Genomic DNA, 24,092 nt, shown 5'->3' on the forward strand with positions numbered 1-24,092 from the left:
AACAAACAAAAATAATGACTTTATTCCACTATTCATTTCCATTTTTTTCACGTAGTGTTTTAGCGCAGCGCGTCTGTGTTGCACGTCACCACGTAGGCTCACTATTGGCCGACGCTGGTCATGTGTGTGATGCGTGTGACGTACAACACAGACGCGCTGCGCTAAAACACTACGTGAAAAAAATGGAAATGAATAGTGGAATAAAGTCGTTATTTTTGTTTGTTTTTGCGCACAAAAAGTATTCTCGTCGCTTTATAAACTTAAGATTGAGCCACTGTAGTCACTTGGACTATATTAACGATGTCTTTAATGCATTTTCTGGGCCAGCAAGTTATAACGTCTTTAGAAGCCTATGGAGGAGTGAGACAGCTCTCAGATTTAATCAAGAATATCTTAATTTGTGTTCCGAAGATGAACGAAGGTCTTACGCGGTTGGAACAACATGAGGGTGAGTAATTACTGACAGAATTTTCTGTTAATGCATTAACTAAAGTTAACAAATGGGACCTTATTGTAAAAAGTGTTACCAATTAAAATAAAAAAAACTAACTTAAGCCAAGCACTAAGTAATTTTAATCTTTATTATCCATCTATTTAAATATCTAATTTAAATGTATAATTTCCTCTGCATATTTCTTAACATTCTTCACTGTGAGCATCATGTGAGTCAGCTTATCTACACTAATAAGAGTTTTAGTTAAGCTTTGTCATCTGAAATGTTTTACAGACAGTTCAGTTTCTTATTTAAGCCTACTCACTGGTCAACAAACGTGTCGCCTGAAAATAATGCAACAATGACCAACTTGTCTTTCCAAAACGTGATGTAAAAGCTTGTTTTAAGCTGATCGAAGCATTTGTGCAATGCAAGCACGATGAAATTGATATTAAACTAAATAATAATAACGTGCAAAACAACAACAACATTGTAAAACAGATGCACATGCATTAGATAACATGTCTAAAAAACAAACAAGACAACTAAAAAAAACTATCAGCGTGTGAAGTGATAGGTCAGTACTTCACATCAGTGTCGCTCACCTATATAAAACTAAGTAAAAGAGCAGAAGTCCTCTGTTTGACACTGCTGTTGAGATATGTTCATAAACAGAGCAACCGGTGCTCAAATATGGCTGTTTGCTGACTGAGCATGTGGACGAACACAGCTGTGTGTGGCCAACTTCAGAACTGCAGATATGAGTGAATGAGCCGAAAAACAAACAGAGCTGAAAGATGCAACGTGTCTGAGTATTTCGAGGAGTTCCCTCAGGCTGACTTCACACTGTACATTTGCAAACACCAGGTCGTAAGTACATATTTGCATATTAATATCAATCGAACAGGTACAAGTTACAACATGCCACGAGCACACACACACACAAAATGTAGCCTCTTAAAAAATACAAGCCGCCACTCTATAAAATAACTTTTTCTTCAGACGCTGAAACTACTAAAAACGCATTGATATTTAATGCGATACTGAGAGGTTTATATGATCGGTTGTCTGTTGATAAACAACTCGCAGCGGTTCGGCATTTGATTTGATTTTACACTGTACATTTCGGATTTCCACAATTTGGATTCAAAGTTACAAGTGTGAAACTTTCAAAGTGGGTTAAAAGTGGTCGTTTTCGGTCAATTTACACTCAAAAGAACCTTAGAACGGTTTCTGTCATGCCAATAAATATTGCCTAAGTTACTCTAGGCAGCTAAAGTAGGTTTTGAGATAGAGAGTTGAGAGTTTTCCAGACAGTTCCAAAAGAACACATGCACTGCTCACCTGTCAGATGAATAAATCCACTATGGAAAGAAAAAACACACACACAAAAAAAAATATTTCTGCTGGTGTCGACGTTGTGCACTGTTTAGTGCACACTGCAGCCCAGATCCATTAGTTGCATTGCAAGCTGCCAAATACACATGCTAGTGTAAAACTCTCCACCCACCAGCAGCTGACGGTGGAACCAATGGTATGTTGGGTTGAGGAAAGAAAGAAATTTAATTTAATGTATTATTAACGTAATTATTATTTTATATATAATAAAATAGTAAATAATTGTTTTATTATATATTGAAATAATAAAATAATTTTAATATTTTTATTATATATATACTATTATATTATTATATTATTATATTATAGGCTATATATAATGGAAATATATATTTCTATTTAATTTTATATATTTTCTTAATATGTAAGTGTGTATAATATAATCATTAGTACTTGATTTTAAGCATTTGCTAGACTATAAAGATGTAACCAAAGATGGGGAGATTTAAAAGTTTAAGAATTTAAATGCACAATGATCAAACATTTATCTTAAAACTCATATATGTGGGTTTCAAACCTTATGGTTTTATATTGATTTATACATATACAGTATATATAGGGTTACGTGCTCGATGGCATGTTGAGACTCAGCTGTCAGTTTATCCTCAGAGCAGATCACAATTAGAGCAGAAAGCTTGATCTCAGACATCTGCTCTAGTATTACAGGAGGCTTCACTGCTGCTGGAAAATATTGAGAACATGGATGAGGATTACAGGAGGAATATAATGGGGCTCCTAACAGGATTTCTGAACATGCATTGTACAACACAAACATGAATATACTGTATAAAATGGGTGTCAGTATGCATGCAAATAAGCACATACATATGGCATCTGATTATTCTCATTTCATGGAAAAATACATTTTAGGAATGTTTTACATTTAAATGGAAGCCACGTTACATTAACAGTCATAATAGTGGCATACTAAAGTTGAAATATTCTATGCTATAATTATAATATTTGTCATAATTCGGACTTTTTTAAGTCAGAATATCAACATAGCTTCTCATAACGAGGACTTTTATGTGATAATTTATTCTTTTCATCTCATCATTTTGACTTTTTATGTCATAATGTGATTTATTTTCTTATGTGGCAGAAATGGGCCTCCATTCGTTTACTAAAATGGGATTTTGAATGTTTTTATATGTATCCTAGTGTCTTACAAATCAGACAGAATAACACGTTTTCCAGATACCATGAACTTTGACCATTATTGGCTGACCTATTTCTACATGCACAAAACATCCTTGAGATTGTGAAAACTCTCTGTTTCAGCCACACACACATGGACACTGAGTCTGACCTCACAAAACCTTCCCTATCTGAAAAAAAACCAATCAGAAGAGGTTTAGAGAGCCCCACCCCCAGTCAGGGAAATATGACAACACACTGGATGAAGCAATGACAAAAGCCTATCGGTGACGGCAGTGGCACCCACAAACATTGCTGTATTCATTCATTCATTCATTCATTCAGATAAATGGTTGTAAAATTATATTTAAGTGTTCTTTAAATGTTCATAACAGATCTGAGTCTACAAACAACTGTGATATCATCAGAGCACTATAACATTGGGTAAAAAGCCAACAGTTTGACATGTAGAGGCAGACAGAGGACCAAAACCATCTGATGAGACACATTTCAAACGGCTGTTTCTGTGCAATAAGCTCAGCCACTGATGGTGTCATCTGAGAATAAACTGCTCAGATGCAATGGCATTTTGCTGTTCTTATGAAACAGGGTTCGCTGGGGTCACGAGGGGCAATGCCTTCAGCTGAGGATGGTGTTTTAGAAATGGCCCACACTCCTCCTTACCCCTGAGCTGTGGTCACATGACCCCTGCTGGCTGATATTAATCATGTGTCAATCCTCTCCACTTTAATGTGAGAGAAACGGTTATATCATAAGAGTCATTCAGTTGAACTGTAATGTTTGACTCAGGTTTTATTTTTAACTAAACATTTATTTATTTATTTTAATTTTGTATTGTTCCCTGTCTTGTACATAATGTTTAAAGAATCTGGACCTGAAAACACTCAAAACTGGATTTAGCCTACTCATTCATTTTAATCAAATGCGAATTCTCTCTCTTGTGAATAATGTCAGAAAGCTTCAAACTTTTGTATATTTTGCATATAAGCCATGTACTGTAAATCCACCCTCCTCATTGTTTTTAGTATTATAGTTTTTGTTAATGTTGAGAATTTGAAATACATTTTTTATGTTTTTTTGTTTTTGTTTTTTTGTATTGTATTTTTGTACGTAGTCCCTAAAAGGATGTGGTGATGAAAAAAAAAATGAGATGGGAGGAAAAATATATTTTGAGTTCTCTCGCAAAACTTTGGCGTTTCCCCGAGCAACTGTGTTCGCAACGCAAAAGCATTGATTATAATAGTCCTTTCACAGTGCATTGTGGGACTTTTTACGGAGCAAGTGTTTCAGTGCATTGGTAGGATTTAGCAATTCAGACAGCCCTTAAAATGGCCGATTCCCTGATCAGTGCCCTGACTACTGAACTAGTGAGCTGATCGAGACGCACCCTTGCAGTCCTCATGCCCACTTGAACACTTTGGCCACATTCCTGAAGTAAGTCATTTAAAGGGATAGTTCACCCCGAATGAAAATTCTGTCATCATTTACTCGCCCTCAAGGTGTTCCAAACCTGTATGTTTCTTTCTTCTGTTAAACAAAAAAGATATGCTGAAAACAGTTGACTGTAGCCATGGACTTCCATAGTATTTGTTTTCTCCTACTATGGAAGTCAATGGCTGTCTGGTTACCAGCATTCTTCAAAATATCTTCTTTTGTGTTCAACAGAAGACAGAAATTCATACAGGTTTGAAACAACTTGAGGGTGAGAAAATTATGACAGAATTTTCATTTTTGGGTGAACTATCCCTTAAGTAGACAAGTGGTCAAGTGCAAACCCCCGTTTTATTTATTTATTATTTTATTTATTTATTTTTGTCCATAAAGCCTAGTTTTTAGTTTATTTAGTTTCAGTTAAAATAAATGTAATAAAATACATTTCTATAAAATAAATATAGAAATGTTGAATTGACAACTGAAAATACTTTTTACGTTTACTTATTTTATTCTATTTCCGTTAGTGTTTATTCTTTTTCAATTAGGCTAATGAAATGTTTTTATGTTTCAGTTTAAGTCAACGATAGTAATCCGACGTCTAGCTACATCTGTTTATTATCTTTTAAAATTATTATATAGGCTCTGCTTATAAAAATATTTTTGTGAATAACGGAACTAAATTGTGGTTGTTGTACTTCTGTGCTCTAACCAAAAGATGGCGATAGAGATGCAGAAGTCGCCCTACTTTAAAGGGATAGTTCACCCAAAAATTATAAATTCTGTCATAATTGACTCACCCTCAAGTTGTTCCAAACCTGTATGAGTTTATTTCTTCTGCTGAACACAAAAGATATTTTGAAGAATGTTTGTCACCAGACAGTTGATGGACCCCATTGACTTATATAGGAAAAAAAATACTTAGTTAGTCTTATTAAATAACTCTTTAATATTTAATTCTAGGCTTATGGATTTACTGCCTCTGCTTATATATATATATATATATATATATCCTTTTTTCACTTTTATAAATGAACAGCCATATTTGTTCACATTATTTATTTCTATTAATCAATTTAATTAATCTATGTGAAGTAAAAAAATAAAATAAAAAGTTTTCTCTTATATGGGCAAAAAAAAAAACATACCATCATATGTTGGGCTGTTAAGATCAAATACAGTTCTTAAAAAAAAAATAAGAAAAAAAAAGGTATGTGACTGACATCCAATTTGGTCATTTTTCAAAAACATTTTTATTTCAAAAACATCAAGTTTAACAGAACTGCCATGCACACTCACTAATGTAATGTCATTTCATCCCGCTGTTCACTTTGTAGAGTTAGAGAAGGGAATAAGACAGGGAAGAGAAATAAATAAGAACAAATGAACATGATGGGATCAGAAAAAATCAGAACGGACAGCAAAAGTGCACCAAAATAAAAAGTTCACCACACAGATCATTTCAAATATACAAGCTCTGTTTGTTCGATTGTCTGAGCATGATAGTCCCACGACAGCTGCTTAAACTTTAAATACAATCCAGTAATAAAATTCTAATGCACCACTTCAAAAAATGACCTTTTTATTTGATTATATAAAAAAAAAAGGAAATCCCTCACACTATCAATACTTGCAAACGATTATCAAAATTATATTAGCAATGTTTCGGTCTCATGATCTTGATCAGGCATATAAAATGAAGGTCACGAGACCAAAGCGTTGCTAATGTAATTTTGATACTCGTTAGCAAGTATTGATAGTTTGAGGGATTTCCTTTTTTTTTTGACCTGACTCATTTGGTCTTTTCTCCCACACACCTTTCACCTGCAGGTGTTCCATGGAGATTGCTAATATATAGTTAAGAAAGAAAAAAAATAACCAAAAAAAATGGACAAAACCCCTCTCCTAAAATACATAACTTTTTCCCTGTTGAACTGAGGTCAAATATAAGAGTCCTTGTACCATATTGCCTTTACAGGATCTTGTTTCCATTAAAACTAAAAACTTCAAAATTGTATCTTTCTCATTGGGAAATTGTGTTTTGCTTGTTTGTGTGTTGCTTTTGTTTTGCCTTAAACCTCACTGTTTTTTGTTAGATTTATGCTAAAATAAGAAAAAAATTTATTTAAGATATATCATCTGAAAACATGTCTATATTAAATATATTTTTTCTTTTACTTAACAAGAAAATTTATTTTGTTGGAGATATTTAGACATCTATACTGGAAAACAAGAAAAATACGAATTTAAAAATAGATTTTTGTTGTTGTGGAAGTGAAAGCGTCCTCCTAACGTTTGGTCCCAGGTCTCGCTCGTCTCGTCCAGTTTTGAGGTCTCCCTGATGAGTGACATTTGTCCTCATAAAGAGCTGCGCACTCATTCTAACCCCTCCACTCTTAGAACATGCCCGTTTCCGATGCTTTGGGACTGTACAGGTGCTTCACAGCTCGTCCTTGTAGGTGGCGCTCTGCAGACCGGCCGGGGGCTGGGAACCCTTCAGAGTTTTATGGGACCCCCTCCAGTCCGTGCGCACGTTGTCGTCGTCCCACAGCGTAGAGGTCTCGGTGTCGCTCACCCACTCCGGGTCCCCGGCGTAATGGCAGGGCTGCACCAGAAGAGGGTGTGTGGAGTACGCCATCAGATTCCGATTGGGAAAATGGGATTTGTAGTCCTCGCTATTGAGAGGTGAAAAACAGCAAAATAAAATGGTTTCCAGTAGCAGAACTCTTCAGTTTTCAGTAGCTGAAATTAGGTCAATATGATGTTACAAGCAATATAAATATAATATAAATGGGAATATATATATATATATATATGCGTGTGTATGTATATATATATATATATATATATATATAATTTATTATATAGTATAAATATTATATTATTAAATATTCATGTTATGAGTATATATATACACTCACTTAAAGGATTATTAGGAACACCATACTAATACTGTGTTTGACCCCCTTTCGCCTTCAGAACTGCCTTAATTCTACGTGGCATTGATTCAACAAGGTGCTGAAAGCATTCTTTAGAAATGTTGGCCCATATTGATAGGATAGCATCTTGCAGTTGATGGAGATTTGTGGGATGCACATCCAGGGCACGAAGCTCCCGTTCCACCACATCCCAAAGATGCTCTATTGGGTTGAGATCTGGTGACTGTGGGGGCCATTTTAGTACAGTGAACTCATTGTCATGTTCAAGAAACCAATTTGAAATGATTCGAGCTTTGTGACATGGTGCATTATCCTGCTGGAAGTAGCCATCAGAGAATGGGTACATGGTGGTCATAAAGGGATGGACATGGTCAGAAACAATGCTCAGGTAGGCCGTGGCATTTAAACGATGCCCAATTGGCACTAAGGGGCCTAAAGTGTGCCAAGAAAACATCCCCCACACCATTACACCACCACCACCAACCTGCACAGTGGTAACAAGGCATGATGGATCCATGTTCTCATTCTGTTTACGCCAAATTCTGACTCTACCATCTGAATGTCTCAACAGAAATCGAGACTCATCAGACCAGGCAACATTTTTCCAGTCTTCAACTGTCCAATTTTGGTGAGCTCGTGCAAATTGTAGCCTCTTTTTCCTATTTGTAGTGGAGATGAGTGGTACCCGGTGGGGTCTTCTGCTGTTGTAGCCCATCCGCCTCAAGGTTGTGCGTGTTGTGGCTTCACAAATGCTTTGCTGCATACCTCGGTTGTAACGAGAGGTTATTTCAGTCAAAGTTGCTCTTCTATCAGCTTGAATCAGTCGGCCCATTCTCCCCTGACCTCTAGCATCAACAAGGCATTTTCGCCCACAGGACTGCCGCATACTGGATGTTTTTCCCTTTTCACACCATTCTTTGTAAACCCTAGAAATGGTTGTGCATGAAAATCCCAGTAACTGAGCAGATTGTGAAATACTCAGACCGGCCCGTCTGGCACCAACAACCATGCCACGCTCAAAATTGCTTAAATCACCTTTCTTTTCCATTCTGACATTCAGTTTGGAGTTCAGGAGATTGTCTTGACCAGGACCACACCCCTAAATGCATTGAAGCAACTGCCATGTGATTGGTTGATTAGATAATTGCATTAATGAGAAATTGAACAGGTGTTCCTAATAATCCTTTAGGTGAGTGTATATATATATGTATGTGTTTTATATAAAATTTCCCTAACTTGAAGTATAATATAATGTTATATATAATTATATCATATTATACTTCAAGTTAGGGATATTAGGGATATATACATACATATACACACATACACACACACACACACACACACACACACACACACACACATATATATATATATATATATGATGTTTTATATTAAATATCCCTAACTTGAAGTATAATATTATGTAATATTCAAAAGGAATAATAATATCAATAATACCATTAATATTTAATCATATAATATTTATACTATATCATATTTATACATCTAAATAAACATTCATATTGTATTCCTAACCCTAAGTATGAGCAATAGAAAAGTAATATAATATAATATAATATAACATAATATAACATAATGTATTATAATATAAGTGGGATTGACTGGTCTGTATGTATAATTCCTATTTTATCCCAATTTTTAAAAAAGTACTAGTGACGCTTAGCCTGCAAATCCAGACCTAAATCTGAAAGATTAATTATCTGGCATCGACTAATGAAAATCGGCCAGCTCGAGGGGCGGCACCAAGCATGCATTTGAAAATCCCACTGCACGCAATTGGACAACACTACGACCAATCACAACAAGCCCTATACGTTTAGCTACCAGCGGAGCCAGAGATGGGCATAAATACATGGAAATGTATTTAAAATACAAATACAAAATACTGTGTGGAAAAATGTATTTAAATACAAATACAAAATACTGTGTGAAATAAAAAATTTAAATACAAATACAGTATTTTGTATTTTGAAAATACACAAAATACATGTGAAATTGGCAATCCAGTGCAGGTATAGGTCACAGTGAATGAAGAAACTACATAGGCCTACTGACTTATCATTCCTAACCTCATCTCTGCCCTCTCTGTCATTCTTTCTTTCTTTCTGGCAATTACAAATAAACTTATGCAAAATAGCAGCCATTTATATACTTATTTCTGGTTACAATGTAGTCTATTACTTGTGGTGAACACTATTAAAAAATTCATACTGTATGTAAAACTGTGGGAACCTTTTCTGCTATCTAGCAAAAATATGGATGGGCGATATGACAAAAATCTCAATTTTACTTCACAGTAACAATATCATGGTTTCACAATTCGCAATATCAGTTTTGATTCCACAGCATAAACTGAATTTCAAACTCTTTTGAGGTTGTTGGTTTTTTTTTGCAGGTAGTCCAATGCTTTTTAAGTCATTTTATGTTTATTTTATGTAAAGTTTATTTGTTTCTATAAGTTTATTAAAATTAGAAAGTGTATCTAAAATTTTAAATTAGAATTTAGATTCATTTGACACTATTTGTATTTACCCCTTTTATTATTTATTTTTTATGTACAATAAAACTAAAAGCTGAAGATGTTTGTGATGGATCATTCATCAGTGCTTCTTTTTCCACTCCAACATTCCAATAATTCCTGCCCACTAAAAGCTGCACGGATAAATTTGCTTACCCCAAAAATAAGCCCATCTATGTAAACGATTTAGAAAAAGTTCCATCAATTCACACTTTATATCATCACTATGATAGTGTCATATCACCCAGCCCTAACATGCAGTAATGCTTTAAACACATTTGACAAGCTAGTTGCTAAAAATCAACAACCGGTCAAGACTGATTGGCTAACGCTATTTTCCCACTTGTCTGAGCTCTTTTCTTCTTTCATGTTAACTGAAGTGAATAACGCACTATTTTAACTTTAATCAACAAGTAGAATTGATCATGACATTCTCACCTTATTCCAAAAAAAAAAAAAATAGGTGATTCAATGCTGAGCTAGTGAATGTCTGAACTAGCTGATGCACAAAATCAATACCCTGATAAAGAGGCTGACTGGCAAAAAGTATTTTATGTATTTTGAAAATACAAAAATTCTCATCTTAAATGTATTTAAATACAAATTACATTTGATTTTTTCCAAAGGCTTTAAAATACAAAATAGTATTTTGTATTTCAAATACGCCTATATCAGATAAACCGATGTGATTGGTGCAGCTCGGATACAAGGGCATAGTTAATGAGCATCATTACTCTACGCCAGAGTAAACTCGCTGAGCAAATTCAACTTGTGCTCTCGCGAGAACTCTGGGTTTCCAGGGTAAGTGATGCTTACATCACAACCTTTCTAAGGAAAGAGGTCACCGCTGATCTATTTAATGTGTCCTTTGGATCCAGAATCAGAAAGTGAATAACTTTAGGGCTTGTGCTGCTTGACTTTACCCCCAATAAATAAATCAAGCATCAATTACTTTCAGCAAAAGCCTGTAGAGGTACTTCATGTACTGAGGGTGTTCGCATGTCCTGGGCCAGCTGGCAGACGGCCCATGGCTTTGTCAGATCTGGAAGGAGAGCAAAGCAAACGCAGGCTAAAGTAGCAGCTAATTCCGCTGGAATGCGGAACGGGGAAGCCAGGGCAGGCCAGGGCAGGGTGTTTAACGGGTTAGCCGTCAGCGGGGCAGTAGCAGCACGCCGGCCTCTACCGGGAGAGCCGTGGATCGATGGAAAGATTGAAAAACGCTGCTCTGATCTGTCTCTGTGGGGATGAGGAGCTTCAGGCGGGACGTGCCGAGCAGAATGAATAAGAGTCGGAGATGGAGAGGAAACGGACAGAGGAAAAGGGATGGCATCATGCCAACCCACAGCACAAACAACCAGTCACGCTGAGGAATCAAAGCTATTGCCAGCTCAAGATCGAAGTTTCTTTCTTGGCTTAAGTCTCTGTCTATAAACCTCAAATGACTTGTACAATTACACAGTGAAGAAACTATGCAGAGAGTTTTTAGAATAAAACTCTCCAAATCAAAGCACACATTTGTGGTGAGCAATTTCTGCCAGTCCTGCTTTGCAAAAATATGTTCTCCTTTATTTCTGGACTGTAACTTAAATAGACTACTTACATTTCATTAAAAACTAGACTTGTTTAACATATAATCAAGGAGAAAATGCAAGTATGCATATGCCTTTATGGTGAGAACGCAAACTTTGTCAACTAAAGTTAGAAACATCACTTCTATAAAGGGTTTGCAACAAACCCCACAAATCGTTTTAACATTTAAAGTATGTTATTGCTTAGTCCCAGACTCTGGAGACTTGAGTGTCATACTCACTTTGGGTGCTTGTCATACATGATGGGTAGGAACTCATCCACAGGAAGCATCTTGGATATGGGTTCGGCGTTGAGGAGCTTCTGAGCTCCCTGGAGAGAGATGGCGTAAGACAGCGTCCAGTAGGAGTAATCGGCGTACACCAGATTCCTCACGTTCTCCACTGCAACCTCCTCTCCAAGGTTCACCTTCTTCCTGCCCAGATATCTGCAACAGATCCCACAGCAGTAAAGCCTCCTGATGGGGCGCTATATCATCTGTCAGTTGTACAGCTGGGTTACCCATGCGTATTTTAAAGTGCCCCTATTATGCTATTTTAAAGGCTCCCAATTTTTGTCTCCTACAACAGGTTTACATGCATCCAATGAAAAAAAAATTCTCATAATAAACATTGCAACATCTCCTCTATTTTACAGTGTCTAACTAGCCTAGAAATCTAGACGCACCCTAGCGGCAGCAAAATGTATTTTGCAGCCAGGGTAGTCTAGCAACTCTCCGTTGACTTTCGTGCTGGAAAAACCTAAATTGGGTCAGGCCAATCACGTCGCGTATAGAGTAGGCGGGGCGGGCTTAACATAATGATGACAGAGTTGCGACGGTTCCCTGCTACTTGAAAACAAAGAATGGCCGCTGCTGCTGGAGAACAGTCTTTCGAATCGGCTTTGGCCGCGACTCTGGAGGACTTGGAGTTAAGTTTTTCTTTGAGAAAAGAGCAAAGAACGGCACTTAAGTCATTCTTAAAAAAGGAAGATGTGTTCGTAGTTTTGCCGTCCAGATTCAAAAGTTGAATCTATCGACTAACGTTAGCTCCGCTGTTGGGAAAACGCTCTGGTTGGTTGAAGCGCTGTCCTATTGCGTGCAGAGTGAATTTGAAAGACAGCCGTTTATCCCGCCCCTCGGATTGAGCCGTGTCTATGGAGAGTTGCCAGACTAGTGTCTAACGGTTTGATCAAGGATTCAATCTGTCTAAACTCGAGATCTTTTCGAGAGCCTAATCTGCTCTAATTGGTCAGATGACCCAGTCTGTTGTGATTGGTTTACTCTGCTCTGATTGGTCAGATGATCCAATCTGTTGTGATTGGTTGGTTTACTCTGCTCTGATTGGTCAGATGACCCAGTCTGTTGTGATTGGTTTACTCTGCTCTGATTGGTCAGATGACCCAATTTGTTGTGATTGGTCTACTCTGCTCTGATTGGTCAGATGACCCAGTCTGTTGTGATTGGTTTACTCTGCTCTGATTGGTCAGATGACCCAGTCTGTTGTGATTGGTTTACTCTGCTCTGATTGGTCAGATGACCCAGTCTGTTGTGATTGGTTGGTTTACTCTGCTCTGATTGGTCAGATGACCCAATTTGTTGTGATTAGTCTACTCTGCTCTGATTGGTCAGAAGACCCAGTCTGTTGTGATTGGTCTACTCTGCTCTGATTGGTCAGATGACCCAGTCTGTTGTGACTGGTTTACTCTGCTCTGATTGGTCAGATGACCCAGTCTGTTGTGATTGGTTGGTTTACTCTGCTCTGATTGGTCAGATGACCCAGTCTGTTGTGATTGGTCTGCTGTTTAGTGCGTGTCAGAAACTAAATGAATAATTTGCAGCTTCCAGGCCTCAGCTACAACTACAGAAACTGAGGGTCAAAGTAGATGTTGTTTACAGACAGACACTAAATATGTCTGGCATTATATATGGCTGGCATTATGCAAATATGTTACAAACCTATGTATGTTCGTGCAGGAAGTGAGACTGGAATTACTGATGACTCGTTTCAGGCAGTTCAGAATCACTTCTTTCTTTTGGGAGACAATAACTCCATTTATCGAGCACTTTGATATTTGAAACTTTGCAGACCTTTTACAGTCACAACAGCTATTTCATATACTACATGAAAGCTAATATCTAAAAAAGCATAACAGGGGCACTTTAAATAAGATTTTTTAAATGTTTACATAGATATGACAAGTTTATGCTATACAAACTAAAAAACAGAAGTGTGTAAAAAATCTGTAAAACGTAAAAAAAAAAGTGACAAAGCCGAATTTAAGTTTTCCTTATAACTGCAACAAAAGCAATATTCTGATTCTGGTTTCCTCAAGTCTCCACGACAACCGTGTGACAGACAGGTGTCACTCACATGATGTCCCAGTCCAGCTCCACCTGCTCCACCTCTTCCATCAGCCGCATCAGACGCCGTTTAAAGTTGGCTTGGAAACGAATGTCATCCTCAAAGATCAGCGCCTTGTCTAGCTGCATGTCTACCATCTATGAGCAATAGATGACAAATCATTTTGACAAACTAAAAACAGCTTATTTTATTTTAATGTTTGGGGTCAGTAAGATTTAATTCATAATTTTATTCACCAAAGATGCATTAAACTGATCAAAAGTAACAGTAAAGACACTACTATTTCAAATTAATTCTGTTCTTTAAAACTTTCTATTTATCAAAAAATCAACAACGTTTTCAACATTAATAAATAATAAAAGTTTCTTGATCATCAAATCATCATATCAGAATGATTTCTGAAGGATCATGTGACACTAGAATAATGATGCTGAAAATTCAGCTTTACATCCCTGGAATAAATTATTTTAAAACACATTTGCATTGTAATAATATTTCACAATATTACTGTTTTTACTGTATCTTTTCATCAAATATTAAATGCATCCTTGATGAGCACAGGAGACTTCTTTCGAAATCCTTGCAACCCTTTAAATGGCAGTGTACAATAAAATATGCTGAAAAATGCATGAATGCACTGGTGTAAAGCATTTGAGCAAATGTAATTAATTACAGTACTTAATTATATTTTTGGCTACTTTGTAGTTTTGCAGAGTATCAAATATATTAGCAACTTTTACTCTCTACTTGACTAAATGTTTTAATAAGTACATGTACTCTTTACTTTACTCTCCAACACATTTGTGGTAAATAATGCAATTACTCATTACATTTTGCATGCCACATATCTTTTTCTCCAGCAGTTTATTTCTGCTACAAAAGTGCATTCAGGGCATTAAAGGTACTATATCATGTGGGTTTTGCCCTTGTTCACCCAAACTCGTCAACAGGGCTACTTTACACTAAAGCGAGTGCATTATTAGCAGGTAGTTGATGAATCGCAGGTGTTTCTTATATAAGGTGAGGACATGCCGAAACCAGCGCGTCCAGTGCAAGTAGACTTAACATTATTTTATTTATCCTTTATATTGGAGAGAACTTTTTGAAGGATATTGGTTTACTTATGCCCTTTTTGAGCAGTTGAGCTTAACTGAGAATTGAGTGTTTGTAGACATTTAAGAGTGTTGACCTTGATTTATTGCAATTTTGAGGAGTTCAGATTTATTTAGATTTTTTTTAAAAAGAAGAAGAAACATCTGATTGCTCTTCTCACAAATCAACTGAATCTTGTTTTTCACTGGCATTGAGGACTGGTGCATCTTTGAGCCTACATTCAGTACGAGTAAAATACTTCAGTACTGTTCAAATCAGACTTTTACACAAGTCGTACTGGAATTGGTGACTTGTAAATTGTAATGGAGTAATTTCCGCTGTAAGGTTATCTGTACTTTAACTCAAGTATGGTTTTCAGGTACTCTTTACACCTCGGTCTGAATGACACTGCTTTAGATAAAATACCAAACCAAAAGGCATTTGTTTCAATAGTTTTAGGGGCCACTGACCTCTTTCCAGATGTAGTAGTGGCTCAGGAAGCAGCCCACCTCTCCCTTAGTCAGTGTGCGGCCAGAGAAAGGGTCATAGTAACCGGGTAAGAGATCCACACCTAGAATCTTAATGTCGCTGCTGTTCAAAGCGCTGCATGCACACACACAATTGAAAACATAATTATTGCATTATCTGTAGATATGAACTAGAATGCATGAAGATTCTTATACAGTAAATGTTTATTAGAGCTGCATGATTAATTGTTAATAGATCGCGAACTTAATTCAGACACCCACACAATCTCATTCCTAAATGATAATTTATAAGTAAATGTTATAATAATTCAGATGATCACAGACGTACTAGGATATAAGTTCATAGTTCAGATATAAACACTGATGTCTGCGGTAGTGATCAAAATAGAGTAAATCACCTTTTGAAAGAAACTTCATGCTTCAAATTGATTGGGCAGATTATCTGAACGTGCTCCTCCCAAACTTTGTTAATAAAACATCATTAAAAAAAATTATTCTAAAACACTGATTCATCCAGTAATGAAATAAAGGAAGTGAAGTGTCTATGAGTGAGTCATTGAATCATTCATTTGAACATTCAAATTCATTACATATTTTTAAATAGATTGCGGAAATTAACATTTTGTCAGAACCTCCAGTAAATTGCATGTTATTTTGTTTCTATTTTAAACAAAAAAAACCCTGATTGTCAATTCATTCAGAATCGTGCAGCTCTGTCGTCTATTGTGTGTTTATCTATACTCACGCTCCATCTATGGCATCCACAACTTTAGCATCAATCTCAAGCTCATACAACGACCATAACATCCTGTCCCTGCGGTCTGGACGTCTGCGCAGGTTTACCAAGTAGATCTGAGGAGAACACACACACACACACACACACACACACACACACACACACACACACACACACACACACACACACACACACACACACACACACACACACACACACACACACACACACACACACACACACACACATGCAAAATATTCTATCAAATGTAGTGATTGCTGTAGCTCACAACAATGGTAAAAAAAAAACAGAGTATGCACTTTACCTCATCAAAACCCATGAGATCTGACTGTTTGGGAGGAACGTGGACGTAGCGAGAGACGTACATGGGCGGCCCGTGGACTGTGGGAGAAATGACCTCAATTAGGACTCAAATCCTTGACAATGATTCTGTTCGATTAAGGAGCTAATCGCTAATTAGCACAAACTTAGTACAATCTTCACATACAGTGGGGTCCAAAGAGTCTGAGACAACACTGAAAATCACACAAGAACATTCTTAATTTATTATGATCATTGAAGTTTTGTAGAAGTCATTGCTTTGAAAGTCTGTTTCCACCTCGGAGTAAAAAATAAAAAGGGTTCTTGTGACTTTTATTTTTCATAATGAACTTTAACCCTAAAAAGGGCGAGACAATAAAGAGAAATCAGATATTATTGTATTGCTATTTTCCATCTTATTAGGACACAAATAAAAAAAGAAGTCATAGTTAATAGGAACTATGAAAAATTGGACCCTAATCTAAAGTGTGATAATTACTTCTATTGTCTTTGAAAAATGGGTAATGTGTTTATTGTAAACTAAAATATACTTTAATGACATTTCTATTCAAACTTGTATGTTATTCAGTTCAATTCACATTTATTTGTATAGCGCTTTTCACGATACACATCGTTTCAAAGCAGCTTTACAGAAAATGCATGAGTTCACATTACAAATTAGAGTAATCTGTTATTAGAGGAAACTGTCAGAAATGTACATGTACAAAATCAAAGTTAGCGAAAATGTTATTAATTTAAACAATGTAATAATTTAAGGCAGAAACAATGAGCTCATTGAAGTAATGAATACTTGTTTGTTAACAAATGATTATGACATTTAGAAGGTTATGTATTTAAACAAATTTCTAATTACACATTTGTTATGAAGTTGCAATTTAAAATATATTAACTTTGTAATATTGTAGTTTTTTAAGTACTTTACATGTGCTTTAGTATGTTAGTCAACACATCAAAATAACTGTACTTCTTTAAATCATGACACAAGATTATTAAAACAATGATTTCAAATGTATTTTAAAGTAAAACTTTCAAAACTTAGTGTACTTAAGTGTGTTCAGAAACATAGTCATGAAAGAGTTCTATCTTTAAGTACACTTAAGCAGCCTTATATATATTTCATATTTTATTATCTGCAAGTACAGTTTACAAGTACAATATATTTGTAAAGTTCAATAAACATGCACTTCTTTTTCACAAGGGAAAATACATGCTAGCTTAAGTGCTGTTATCATTAAACCAAAAAGGGGGGCATTTTATTATTGCAAAAGTTATTGCACAAGTTATTGCAAAAGTGTTATGTTGATAATATCATTCAATAAAAAAATGTAAATGTCAGTGTCACTCACTCAAAGATTCCAGGTAAAGGTGGACAAAATTGATTCGATCATCCTCGACCGTCTGATGAGGTTTCGCAGGTACGTTCAGATACCCATAACGCACCTTGTTGCACAGATACATCTGAACCTCTGGTTAAAAAAGTGAATTATATAAGATAAATAAATATTGTCAGAAATTGAATTCACTATGTCAGCTCTTTCCAATGCTATTTGACTGTCAATCCAACAAAATGTCGGACACAGAGAAGAATTTCCCCCTCATTCCCTCCAAACTAAATCCAAATGTTAAACTCATCATATTGCATAAGGGAAGTGAGATACGTTGGAGTCATCCAGAAGGGGGCACTGTACCCGATATCCTGCAGGAGAAGGCAAAAACGATGATGTCGTCGAAGGGCCAGGAGTAGTCTTTGTGAGGGGGGTGAAAGGACACTTCCCTGGTGCCCTGTTTGCGCAGGTCCAGCAGGATAGTGGAGTGGACCATCGGGACGGGATAGCAGCCCAGCCTTTGACGCTGCTTTGTGGGGAAGTACTCAGCGGTACGACGATAATAGCCCTGAAACAGAGGGAAAACTGAACAACATAGTCATAAAACAAAGTGTTTGAGCAAACAGCATCTAAACAGACCCATAATGAACAATTACCCTCAAAAGTGATGTTTTTGTGTGTGTGTGGAGATACTCACTTTAACTGAATAGAGGACTTGTTATGTCACATTGTTTGCGCACACAGCTTGACTATCAATATTTGCTCTCGTATATGTAGCATTGAGAAATCTGGTTCATTTGAATGAGTTTGTCTGGACAAATAATGTAAATAAACCCATTTTTAAAAAACAAAAAATGAAGTTCCAATGCAACATTTTATGTCCTTTTAGTAGCAAAATATGTGATGGCAAATAGAATATATATATATATATATATTAAATAATGTATATATTCACTACTGCTGAAAGGTTTGGGGTTGGTAAGATTTTTAAAAGAAAAGGTTTTTAAAAGAAGTCTCTTCTGCTCACCAAGGCTGCATTTATTTGACAGAAAAATACAGTAAAACAGTAATATTGTGAAATATATTATTACAATTTAAAAGAAGTGTGTTCTATTTTAATATATGTTAATATGTCATTTATTCCTGTGATCAAAGCTGAATTTTCAGCATAATTTCTCCAGTTCAGTGTCACATGATCTTTCAGAAATCATTCTAATATCCTGATATGATAGGCTACTCAAAAAACATAACTGATTGTTATCAATGTTGAAAACAGTTGTGCTGCTTAAAGGGATACTCCACTTTTTTTGGAAATAGGCTCATTTTACAACTCCCCCAGAGTTAAACAGTTGAGTTTTACCGTTTTCAAATCCATTCAGCCGATCTCCGGGTCTGGGGGTCCCACTTTTAGCATAGCTTAGCATAATGAATTGAACCGGACAAGACCATTAGCATCTCCCAAAGTTTCTTGATTATTACGCAGGAATGAGAATATAGTTCCTGGCCATATCAGCCTAGAAAATCGCAACTATACATTTTCCGTCGGTCTAAATACACGATGTAACTACAGAAGAGTCAAGTTTTAAATAGGAAAAATATCGAAACTCTTTGTTCATTTTTTTGAGAGAGATGCTAATGGTCTTGTCCGGTTCAATTCATTATGCTAAGCTATGCTAAAAGTGGGACCCCCAGACCTGGAGATCGGCTGAATGGATTCGAAAACGGTAAGACTCAACTGTTTAACTCTGGGGGAGTTGCAAAATGAGCCTATTTCCAAAAAAAGTGGAGTATCCCTTTAATATGTTTTGTGGAAACCATGATACTTTTTTTATTCGATGAATAGAAAGTTCATAAGAACAGCATTTAATTGAAATAGAAATATTTTAAAACATTATAAATGTTTTTACTGCAATTTTTCATAAATAAATGCATATTTACTGAATAAAATGATCAATTTATTGAAAAAACTCGTAGTGACACCAATCCTTTGTATGGTACACACATAGTATCAAAATCGCTATTTTTAAAACACTAAGGAGGCTCGACACAACATGAAACTGTGCTTGAAGTATCACCAGGGGCTCTACACATGAACTCCAGCATTGACTACATTGTTTGTGTACACAAAGATTACTAAAAAGAAAGGTTTTGTACGACTCACTTTATCATTTAGTGTTTCTGGTGGCTGGAATTTTGTCAGTCAAAAGTAGTCGATCTCTTGCATACTTTTGACTGACAAAATTCCAGCCACCGGAAACACTAACTGATAAAGTGAGTCGCACAAAACCTTTCTTTTTAGTAAACTCTGTGTACACAAACAATGTTCTCAATGCTGGAGTTCATGTGTAGAGCCCCTGGTGATACTTCAAGCACAGTTTCATGTTGTGTCGAGCCTTCTTAGTGTTTTAAAAATAGCGATTTTGATGCTATCCTAGTCTTGCCCCAAGCACTCCCATTCAAAAGGCATTTTGACCGAAAACGAAAATACGGTCAATCTTAAAAGTGGCGTTTCCATTCAAATTATGCTTTTACACGAATGTTTGACTCCGGTGGATTAACAAAAATTGCCTAGGTTGCAATTTGGCGCGAGTTACCCTTTAACTAATTTAAATCACCAGTAGTCTATACATTTAGAAAATACCAATGCTCTTAATATTATACAGCAATAGTGAAAGCTGATATGGCCACTTTATTGATGTGGCGTATAGCAAGATTAAATGTTAGCTATCCCTCATTGCGTTTTAAGAACATACACATGTACACACACTAATACACACTTCCAAGCTGGAAACTCATGGTTCTGTACCTGTGGAGTGATGCCACACCAGTAGTTGGAGTATGCCGACTGTGAGTCCAGCATGGGGGCAATAACAGACTTATTCTCCGCCATCAGGAGGTGCAGGGTGTCCGGGTTGGTCAGGATGTTGTCTGTGTCTGAATACTGCAGATGAGGAAATAAACACAAAGAATGTCATTAATAGTCCTGATATTATAAAATGATATATTTGAAAATTTTCAATTGGGGTTTAAGGCAAATCACAGTAGTAGTTCTGTGATTTTAGTGTTATTAGACCTCAGAGCAGCGTTTGACACCATTGATTCCGATATCCTTGTCTCTTGCCTAAAAAAAGATGGTGGGAATTTGGGGCATGGCACTTGAATGGTTTAAGTCCTTCCTCTCTAACAGGTCTTTTTCTGATAATTTTTTCCATTGTATAGTGGGGTTCCCCAAGGATCTATTCTTGGCCCATTCCTGTTTTCATTATATATGCTACCTTAACTATTGAATTTGTTTATATCAAATTAAATCATGGATGGTTTGGAGCTCCGTACACCCAAACTTTTTCCGATCTGTGCATTTTGGCCCACTTTTGTAAATTGGTGGTAAAGAATCTTGGTGTACAGTTTGATAATTCTCTGAAATTTGATAAAACAGATTAATTCTGTGTTTAAATCCTGTTTTGTATTTTTTCTATTTGAGATCAATAGCAAAGGTTAAACCATTCCAGTCTTCTAGTAATAAAAAAATAAAAAAATGCTTTTATTTCTGAAAGACTGGATTACTGTAATTTACTGTATTTGGGTGTTATCATCTACAATAGGTCCTGCTGCCAAACTTTTGAAAGGTACTCATGAAAACAGCATGTAATTAGCCTAACTAGACATTGGTTGCCAATTCAGTTTAGAATTTATCTGAAATTATAGACCCTTGTAAATAAAGCATTACACAAACTGGCGCCTCCATATTTTGTGTACCTTCTTCAAGTGCATAAACTACCTAGTACGCTAAGGTCAACCAGTCAGAAGACTTAGTTTCTATGACCAGGCTAAAAAAGACCAGCTCCAAATCATTGGCTTAGCGCTTCATCTAAGACTAGCATCTTCATTAGGTTCTTTGAAGCGACATTTAAAATTACACCTACTCTCATTAGCGTTTGATCCGACTGGTTAACTTAGAAAGGGGCTCAAACATATTTGATGTATTTGAATCTATCTGGTGTTGATAGTGTGTGTCATGTTATGGTGTTATTGTTGATCATTTTATTTGACGTACGATTGTACAGCACGTCGGTCAACGTCCTGTTGTTTTAATAGTGCTTTATAAATAAAACAAACAAACAAGATATTCGCAAAAATGATTCTAGTAAATTCCAGCACAATTTCGATTGTGACCCCAATAAGAACTGAACCTCCATGAACCTTTGAGAATTTGGACCTGGTTTTAATTAAAAATTTTTATATATATTCTGATTATAGATATTTGGGTGTGAATGATCCAAAATGGGGTGTATATGCTTTAACTGGGTCATACCAGAATGTAGTCAGCCCAGCGTTTCTTGGCAAAGTTCAGCGCTGCCTGTTTGAGCTTCATAACATACTCATAGCGGCCGTTAGTCCAGTGCTTGGGCCCCAGCTCACCCGCATAGGACCTGTGCAGATAAAACAAGCAGTCGAATCAAACTTCACTGGTGGCGCCTAAACTTACAAACATCCAAATGCATTTTAGAGTTGTGGTTTAATCAGGACAGCAAATCTTCCAATCGTGCATGTTGTGTGATGATCGTCTCACGTGGGTTTATCTGAAGGTCTCCACTCCACATAGTGATATTGTGTTTGCATGACGGTGAGCCATTCTCGCAGGATCGCTGTTGTGTTGTCAGTGTTGTGGTCTGTTGCTGCCCTACAGGAAAAAAAAACAGAGAGACAGCAATTGATTAGAGACATTGGTGTCATTCAATTGTGTCAAAAGACCGGTAAAGTCATGTGGTGCATCCGACATGCAGAAACATAAACAACATAAGACAGGAAGTGATATCATAGCGAGGACCCCTGATCACCTTCATGACTGCATGCTAAGGTCAACAAGTCTCTTAATATATTGATCATTTGCCATTTTTATGACAAGGAAAAGTTACTTCAGGTTGTAGAATGTCATGTGGTGCAACTACGTCCAAAAATGTAATGATATTTATGAATTAATATATACTTTTTGTTTTTATCTTTAAAAAATATATTTAACTTATATTTTAACTTTAAAAATTAATCATAATTAAAGGTTTAGTTCACCCAATAATCCCATCATTTACTCACCCTCAGGCCATCCTAGCTGTATATGACTTGATTATAGTTTATAAAGTAATAAAAATGGATATTTTTCTTACAAAAACGCATTGCTTCGCTTCAGAACCCCCTGGAGCCGTATGGATTACTTTTATGATGGATGGATGCGCTTTTTGGGCTTCAAAATCTCAGGTACCATTCACTCCCATTATAAAGCTTGGAAGAGCCAGGATAACCCTGATTGTGTTTGGATGAAAGAAGATTGGCTTGAGGGTGAGTAAATTATGGGATCATTTTCATTTTTGGTTAACCTTAACCTTTAAGATGTGTACATTTATGTATTCAAGGTTAAAGGAAATTATGGTATTACTTTTTACTTGGTAGTTACACCACATGACATTTTTGAGTAATTAAATTTAAACTTTAGTTGGATATGGTATAAAAGTTTTTCAAAACTCTTTGAAACCAACATGAACCTGGCCAATGTGTTTTAAACTACATTTTAAAAAGATTTTTCCATTTCTTTACCAAGGACAGTCTTATTTGTTATTGACCCATATACTACTGAGTAATACAAATTAACTATGAGCTAACATGTAATAACAGATTATCCTATTTGTGATGTAGCATCTGACTTCTTGTTTAAGTCACAAAATAAACGACTTAAAGCTATTTTGAACTTTAAATCGCATTATATAATAAATGTATTAAAGTGAATAAACGAACTCATCCTGAACGTTATTAGTTAGGGGGAAGGGGGTCTACTTTTGGGGGACACTCTGCAAAAATCAAGGGGAGGGGGTGATGAAATGCAAATAAGATTGGCCTTTTGACATCTACAAATAGTAAAAAGATAATCAGCCATGTTAAACTGCAGGGAAGAAGTACCTACCAGATAGAGATGCGCTCTTTAGGATAGTTTAATCTCTCGAGAGCTCCGAGGTAATATGGTAAAGAATGAGCGGCGTTCCGTGCGATTACAACTATAACGACCGTGGGCGGCTGCATCTTTGACTCGTCGGTATAATTTTCCTCGGAAAAGTAACATTGTGCTACCGCAAGAATGGTCCAAACAGTTATAATCCCAGATAACATTGTTGGATTTTCGATGGGCCGCTGCGTCGTTGCACAAACAGTCCCATCCGCGTCAGCAGCTGAAGGAAAGAGGGCTCTTCCCTAAACTTCTCACTCCCCCTCAGTTCTCTTTCCCCCCTGAAG

General features: G+C 36.3%; 2 protein-coding genes across 3 annotated transcripts in view; both read right to left on the reverse strand.

The window, feature by feature from the left end:
- Positions 1 to 1,931, reverse strand: part of sardh (sarcosine dehydrogenase) — a 61,899-nt gene extending 59,968 nt beyond the window's left edge. The window contains exon 1 of one of the 2 annotated variants that reach the window (XM_082158785.1): positions 1,778 to 1,931. The gene's annotated coding sequence lies outside the window, so the exon portion shown is untranslated. Of the gene's footprint in view, positions 1 to 1,038; positions 1,159 to 1,777 lie in introns of those variants that run through there. The other variant, XM_082158786.1, reaches the window with a different exon arrangement.
- Positions 1,932 to 5,649: 3,718 nt separating this feature from the next.
- Positions 5,650 to 24,092, reverse strand: cercam (cerebral endothelial cell adhesion molecule). The gene is made up of 12 exons (XM_082158811.1): positions 23,767 to 24,092; positions 22,384 to 22,494; positions 22,126 to 22,243; positions 20,620 to 20,754; positions 18,177 to 18,381; positions 17,835 to 17,954; positions 16,472 to 16,548; positions 16,156 to 16,262; positions 15,393 to 15,525; positions 13,840 to 13,967; positions 11,712 to 11,915; positions 5,650 to 7,095 (listed from the first exon to the last, which is right to left on the reverse strand). The coding sequence occupies exons 1-12, from the start codon at positions 23,967 to 23,969 to the stop codon at positions 6,861 to 6,863; spliced, it is 1,776 nt and encodes a 591-aa protein (XP_082014937.1). The 5' UTR covers positions 23,970 to 24,092; the 3' UTR covers positions 5,650 to 6,860.

This window comes from Leuciscus leuciscus, assembly GCF_965113295.1.
Source record: "Leuciscus leuciscus genome assembly, chromosome: 24".
Classification (NCBI taxonomy): Eukaryota; Metazoa; Chordata; class Actinopteri; order Cypriniformes; family Leuciscidae; genus Leuciscus; species Leuciscus leuciscus.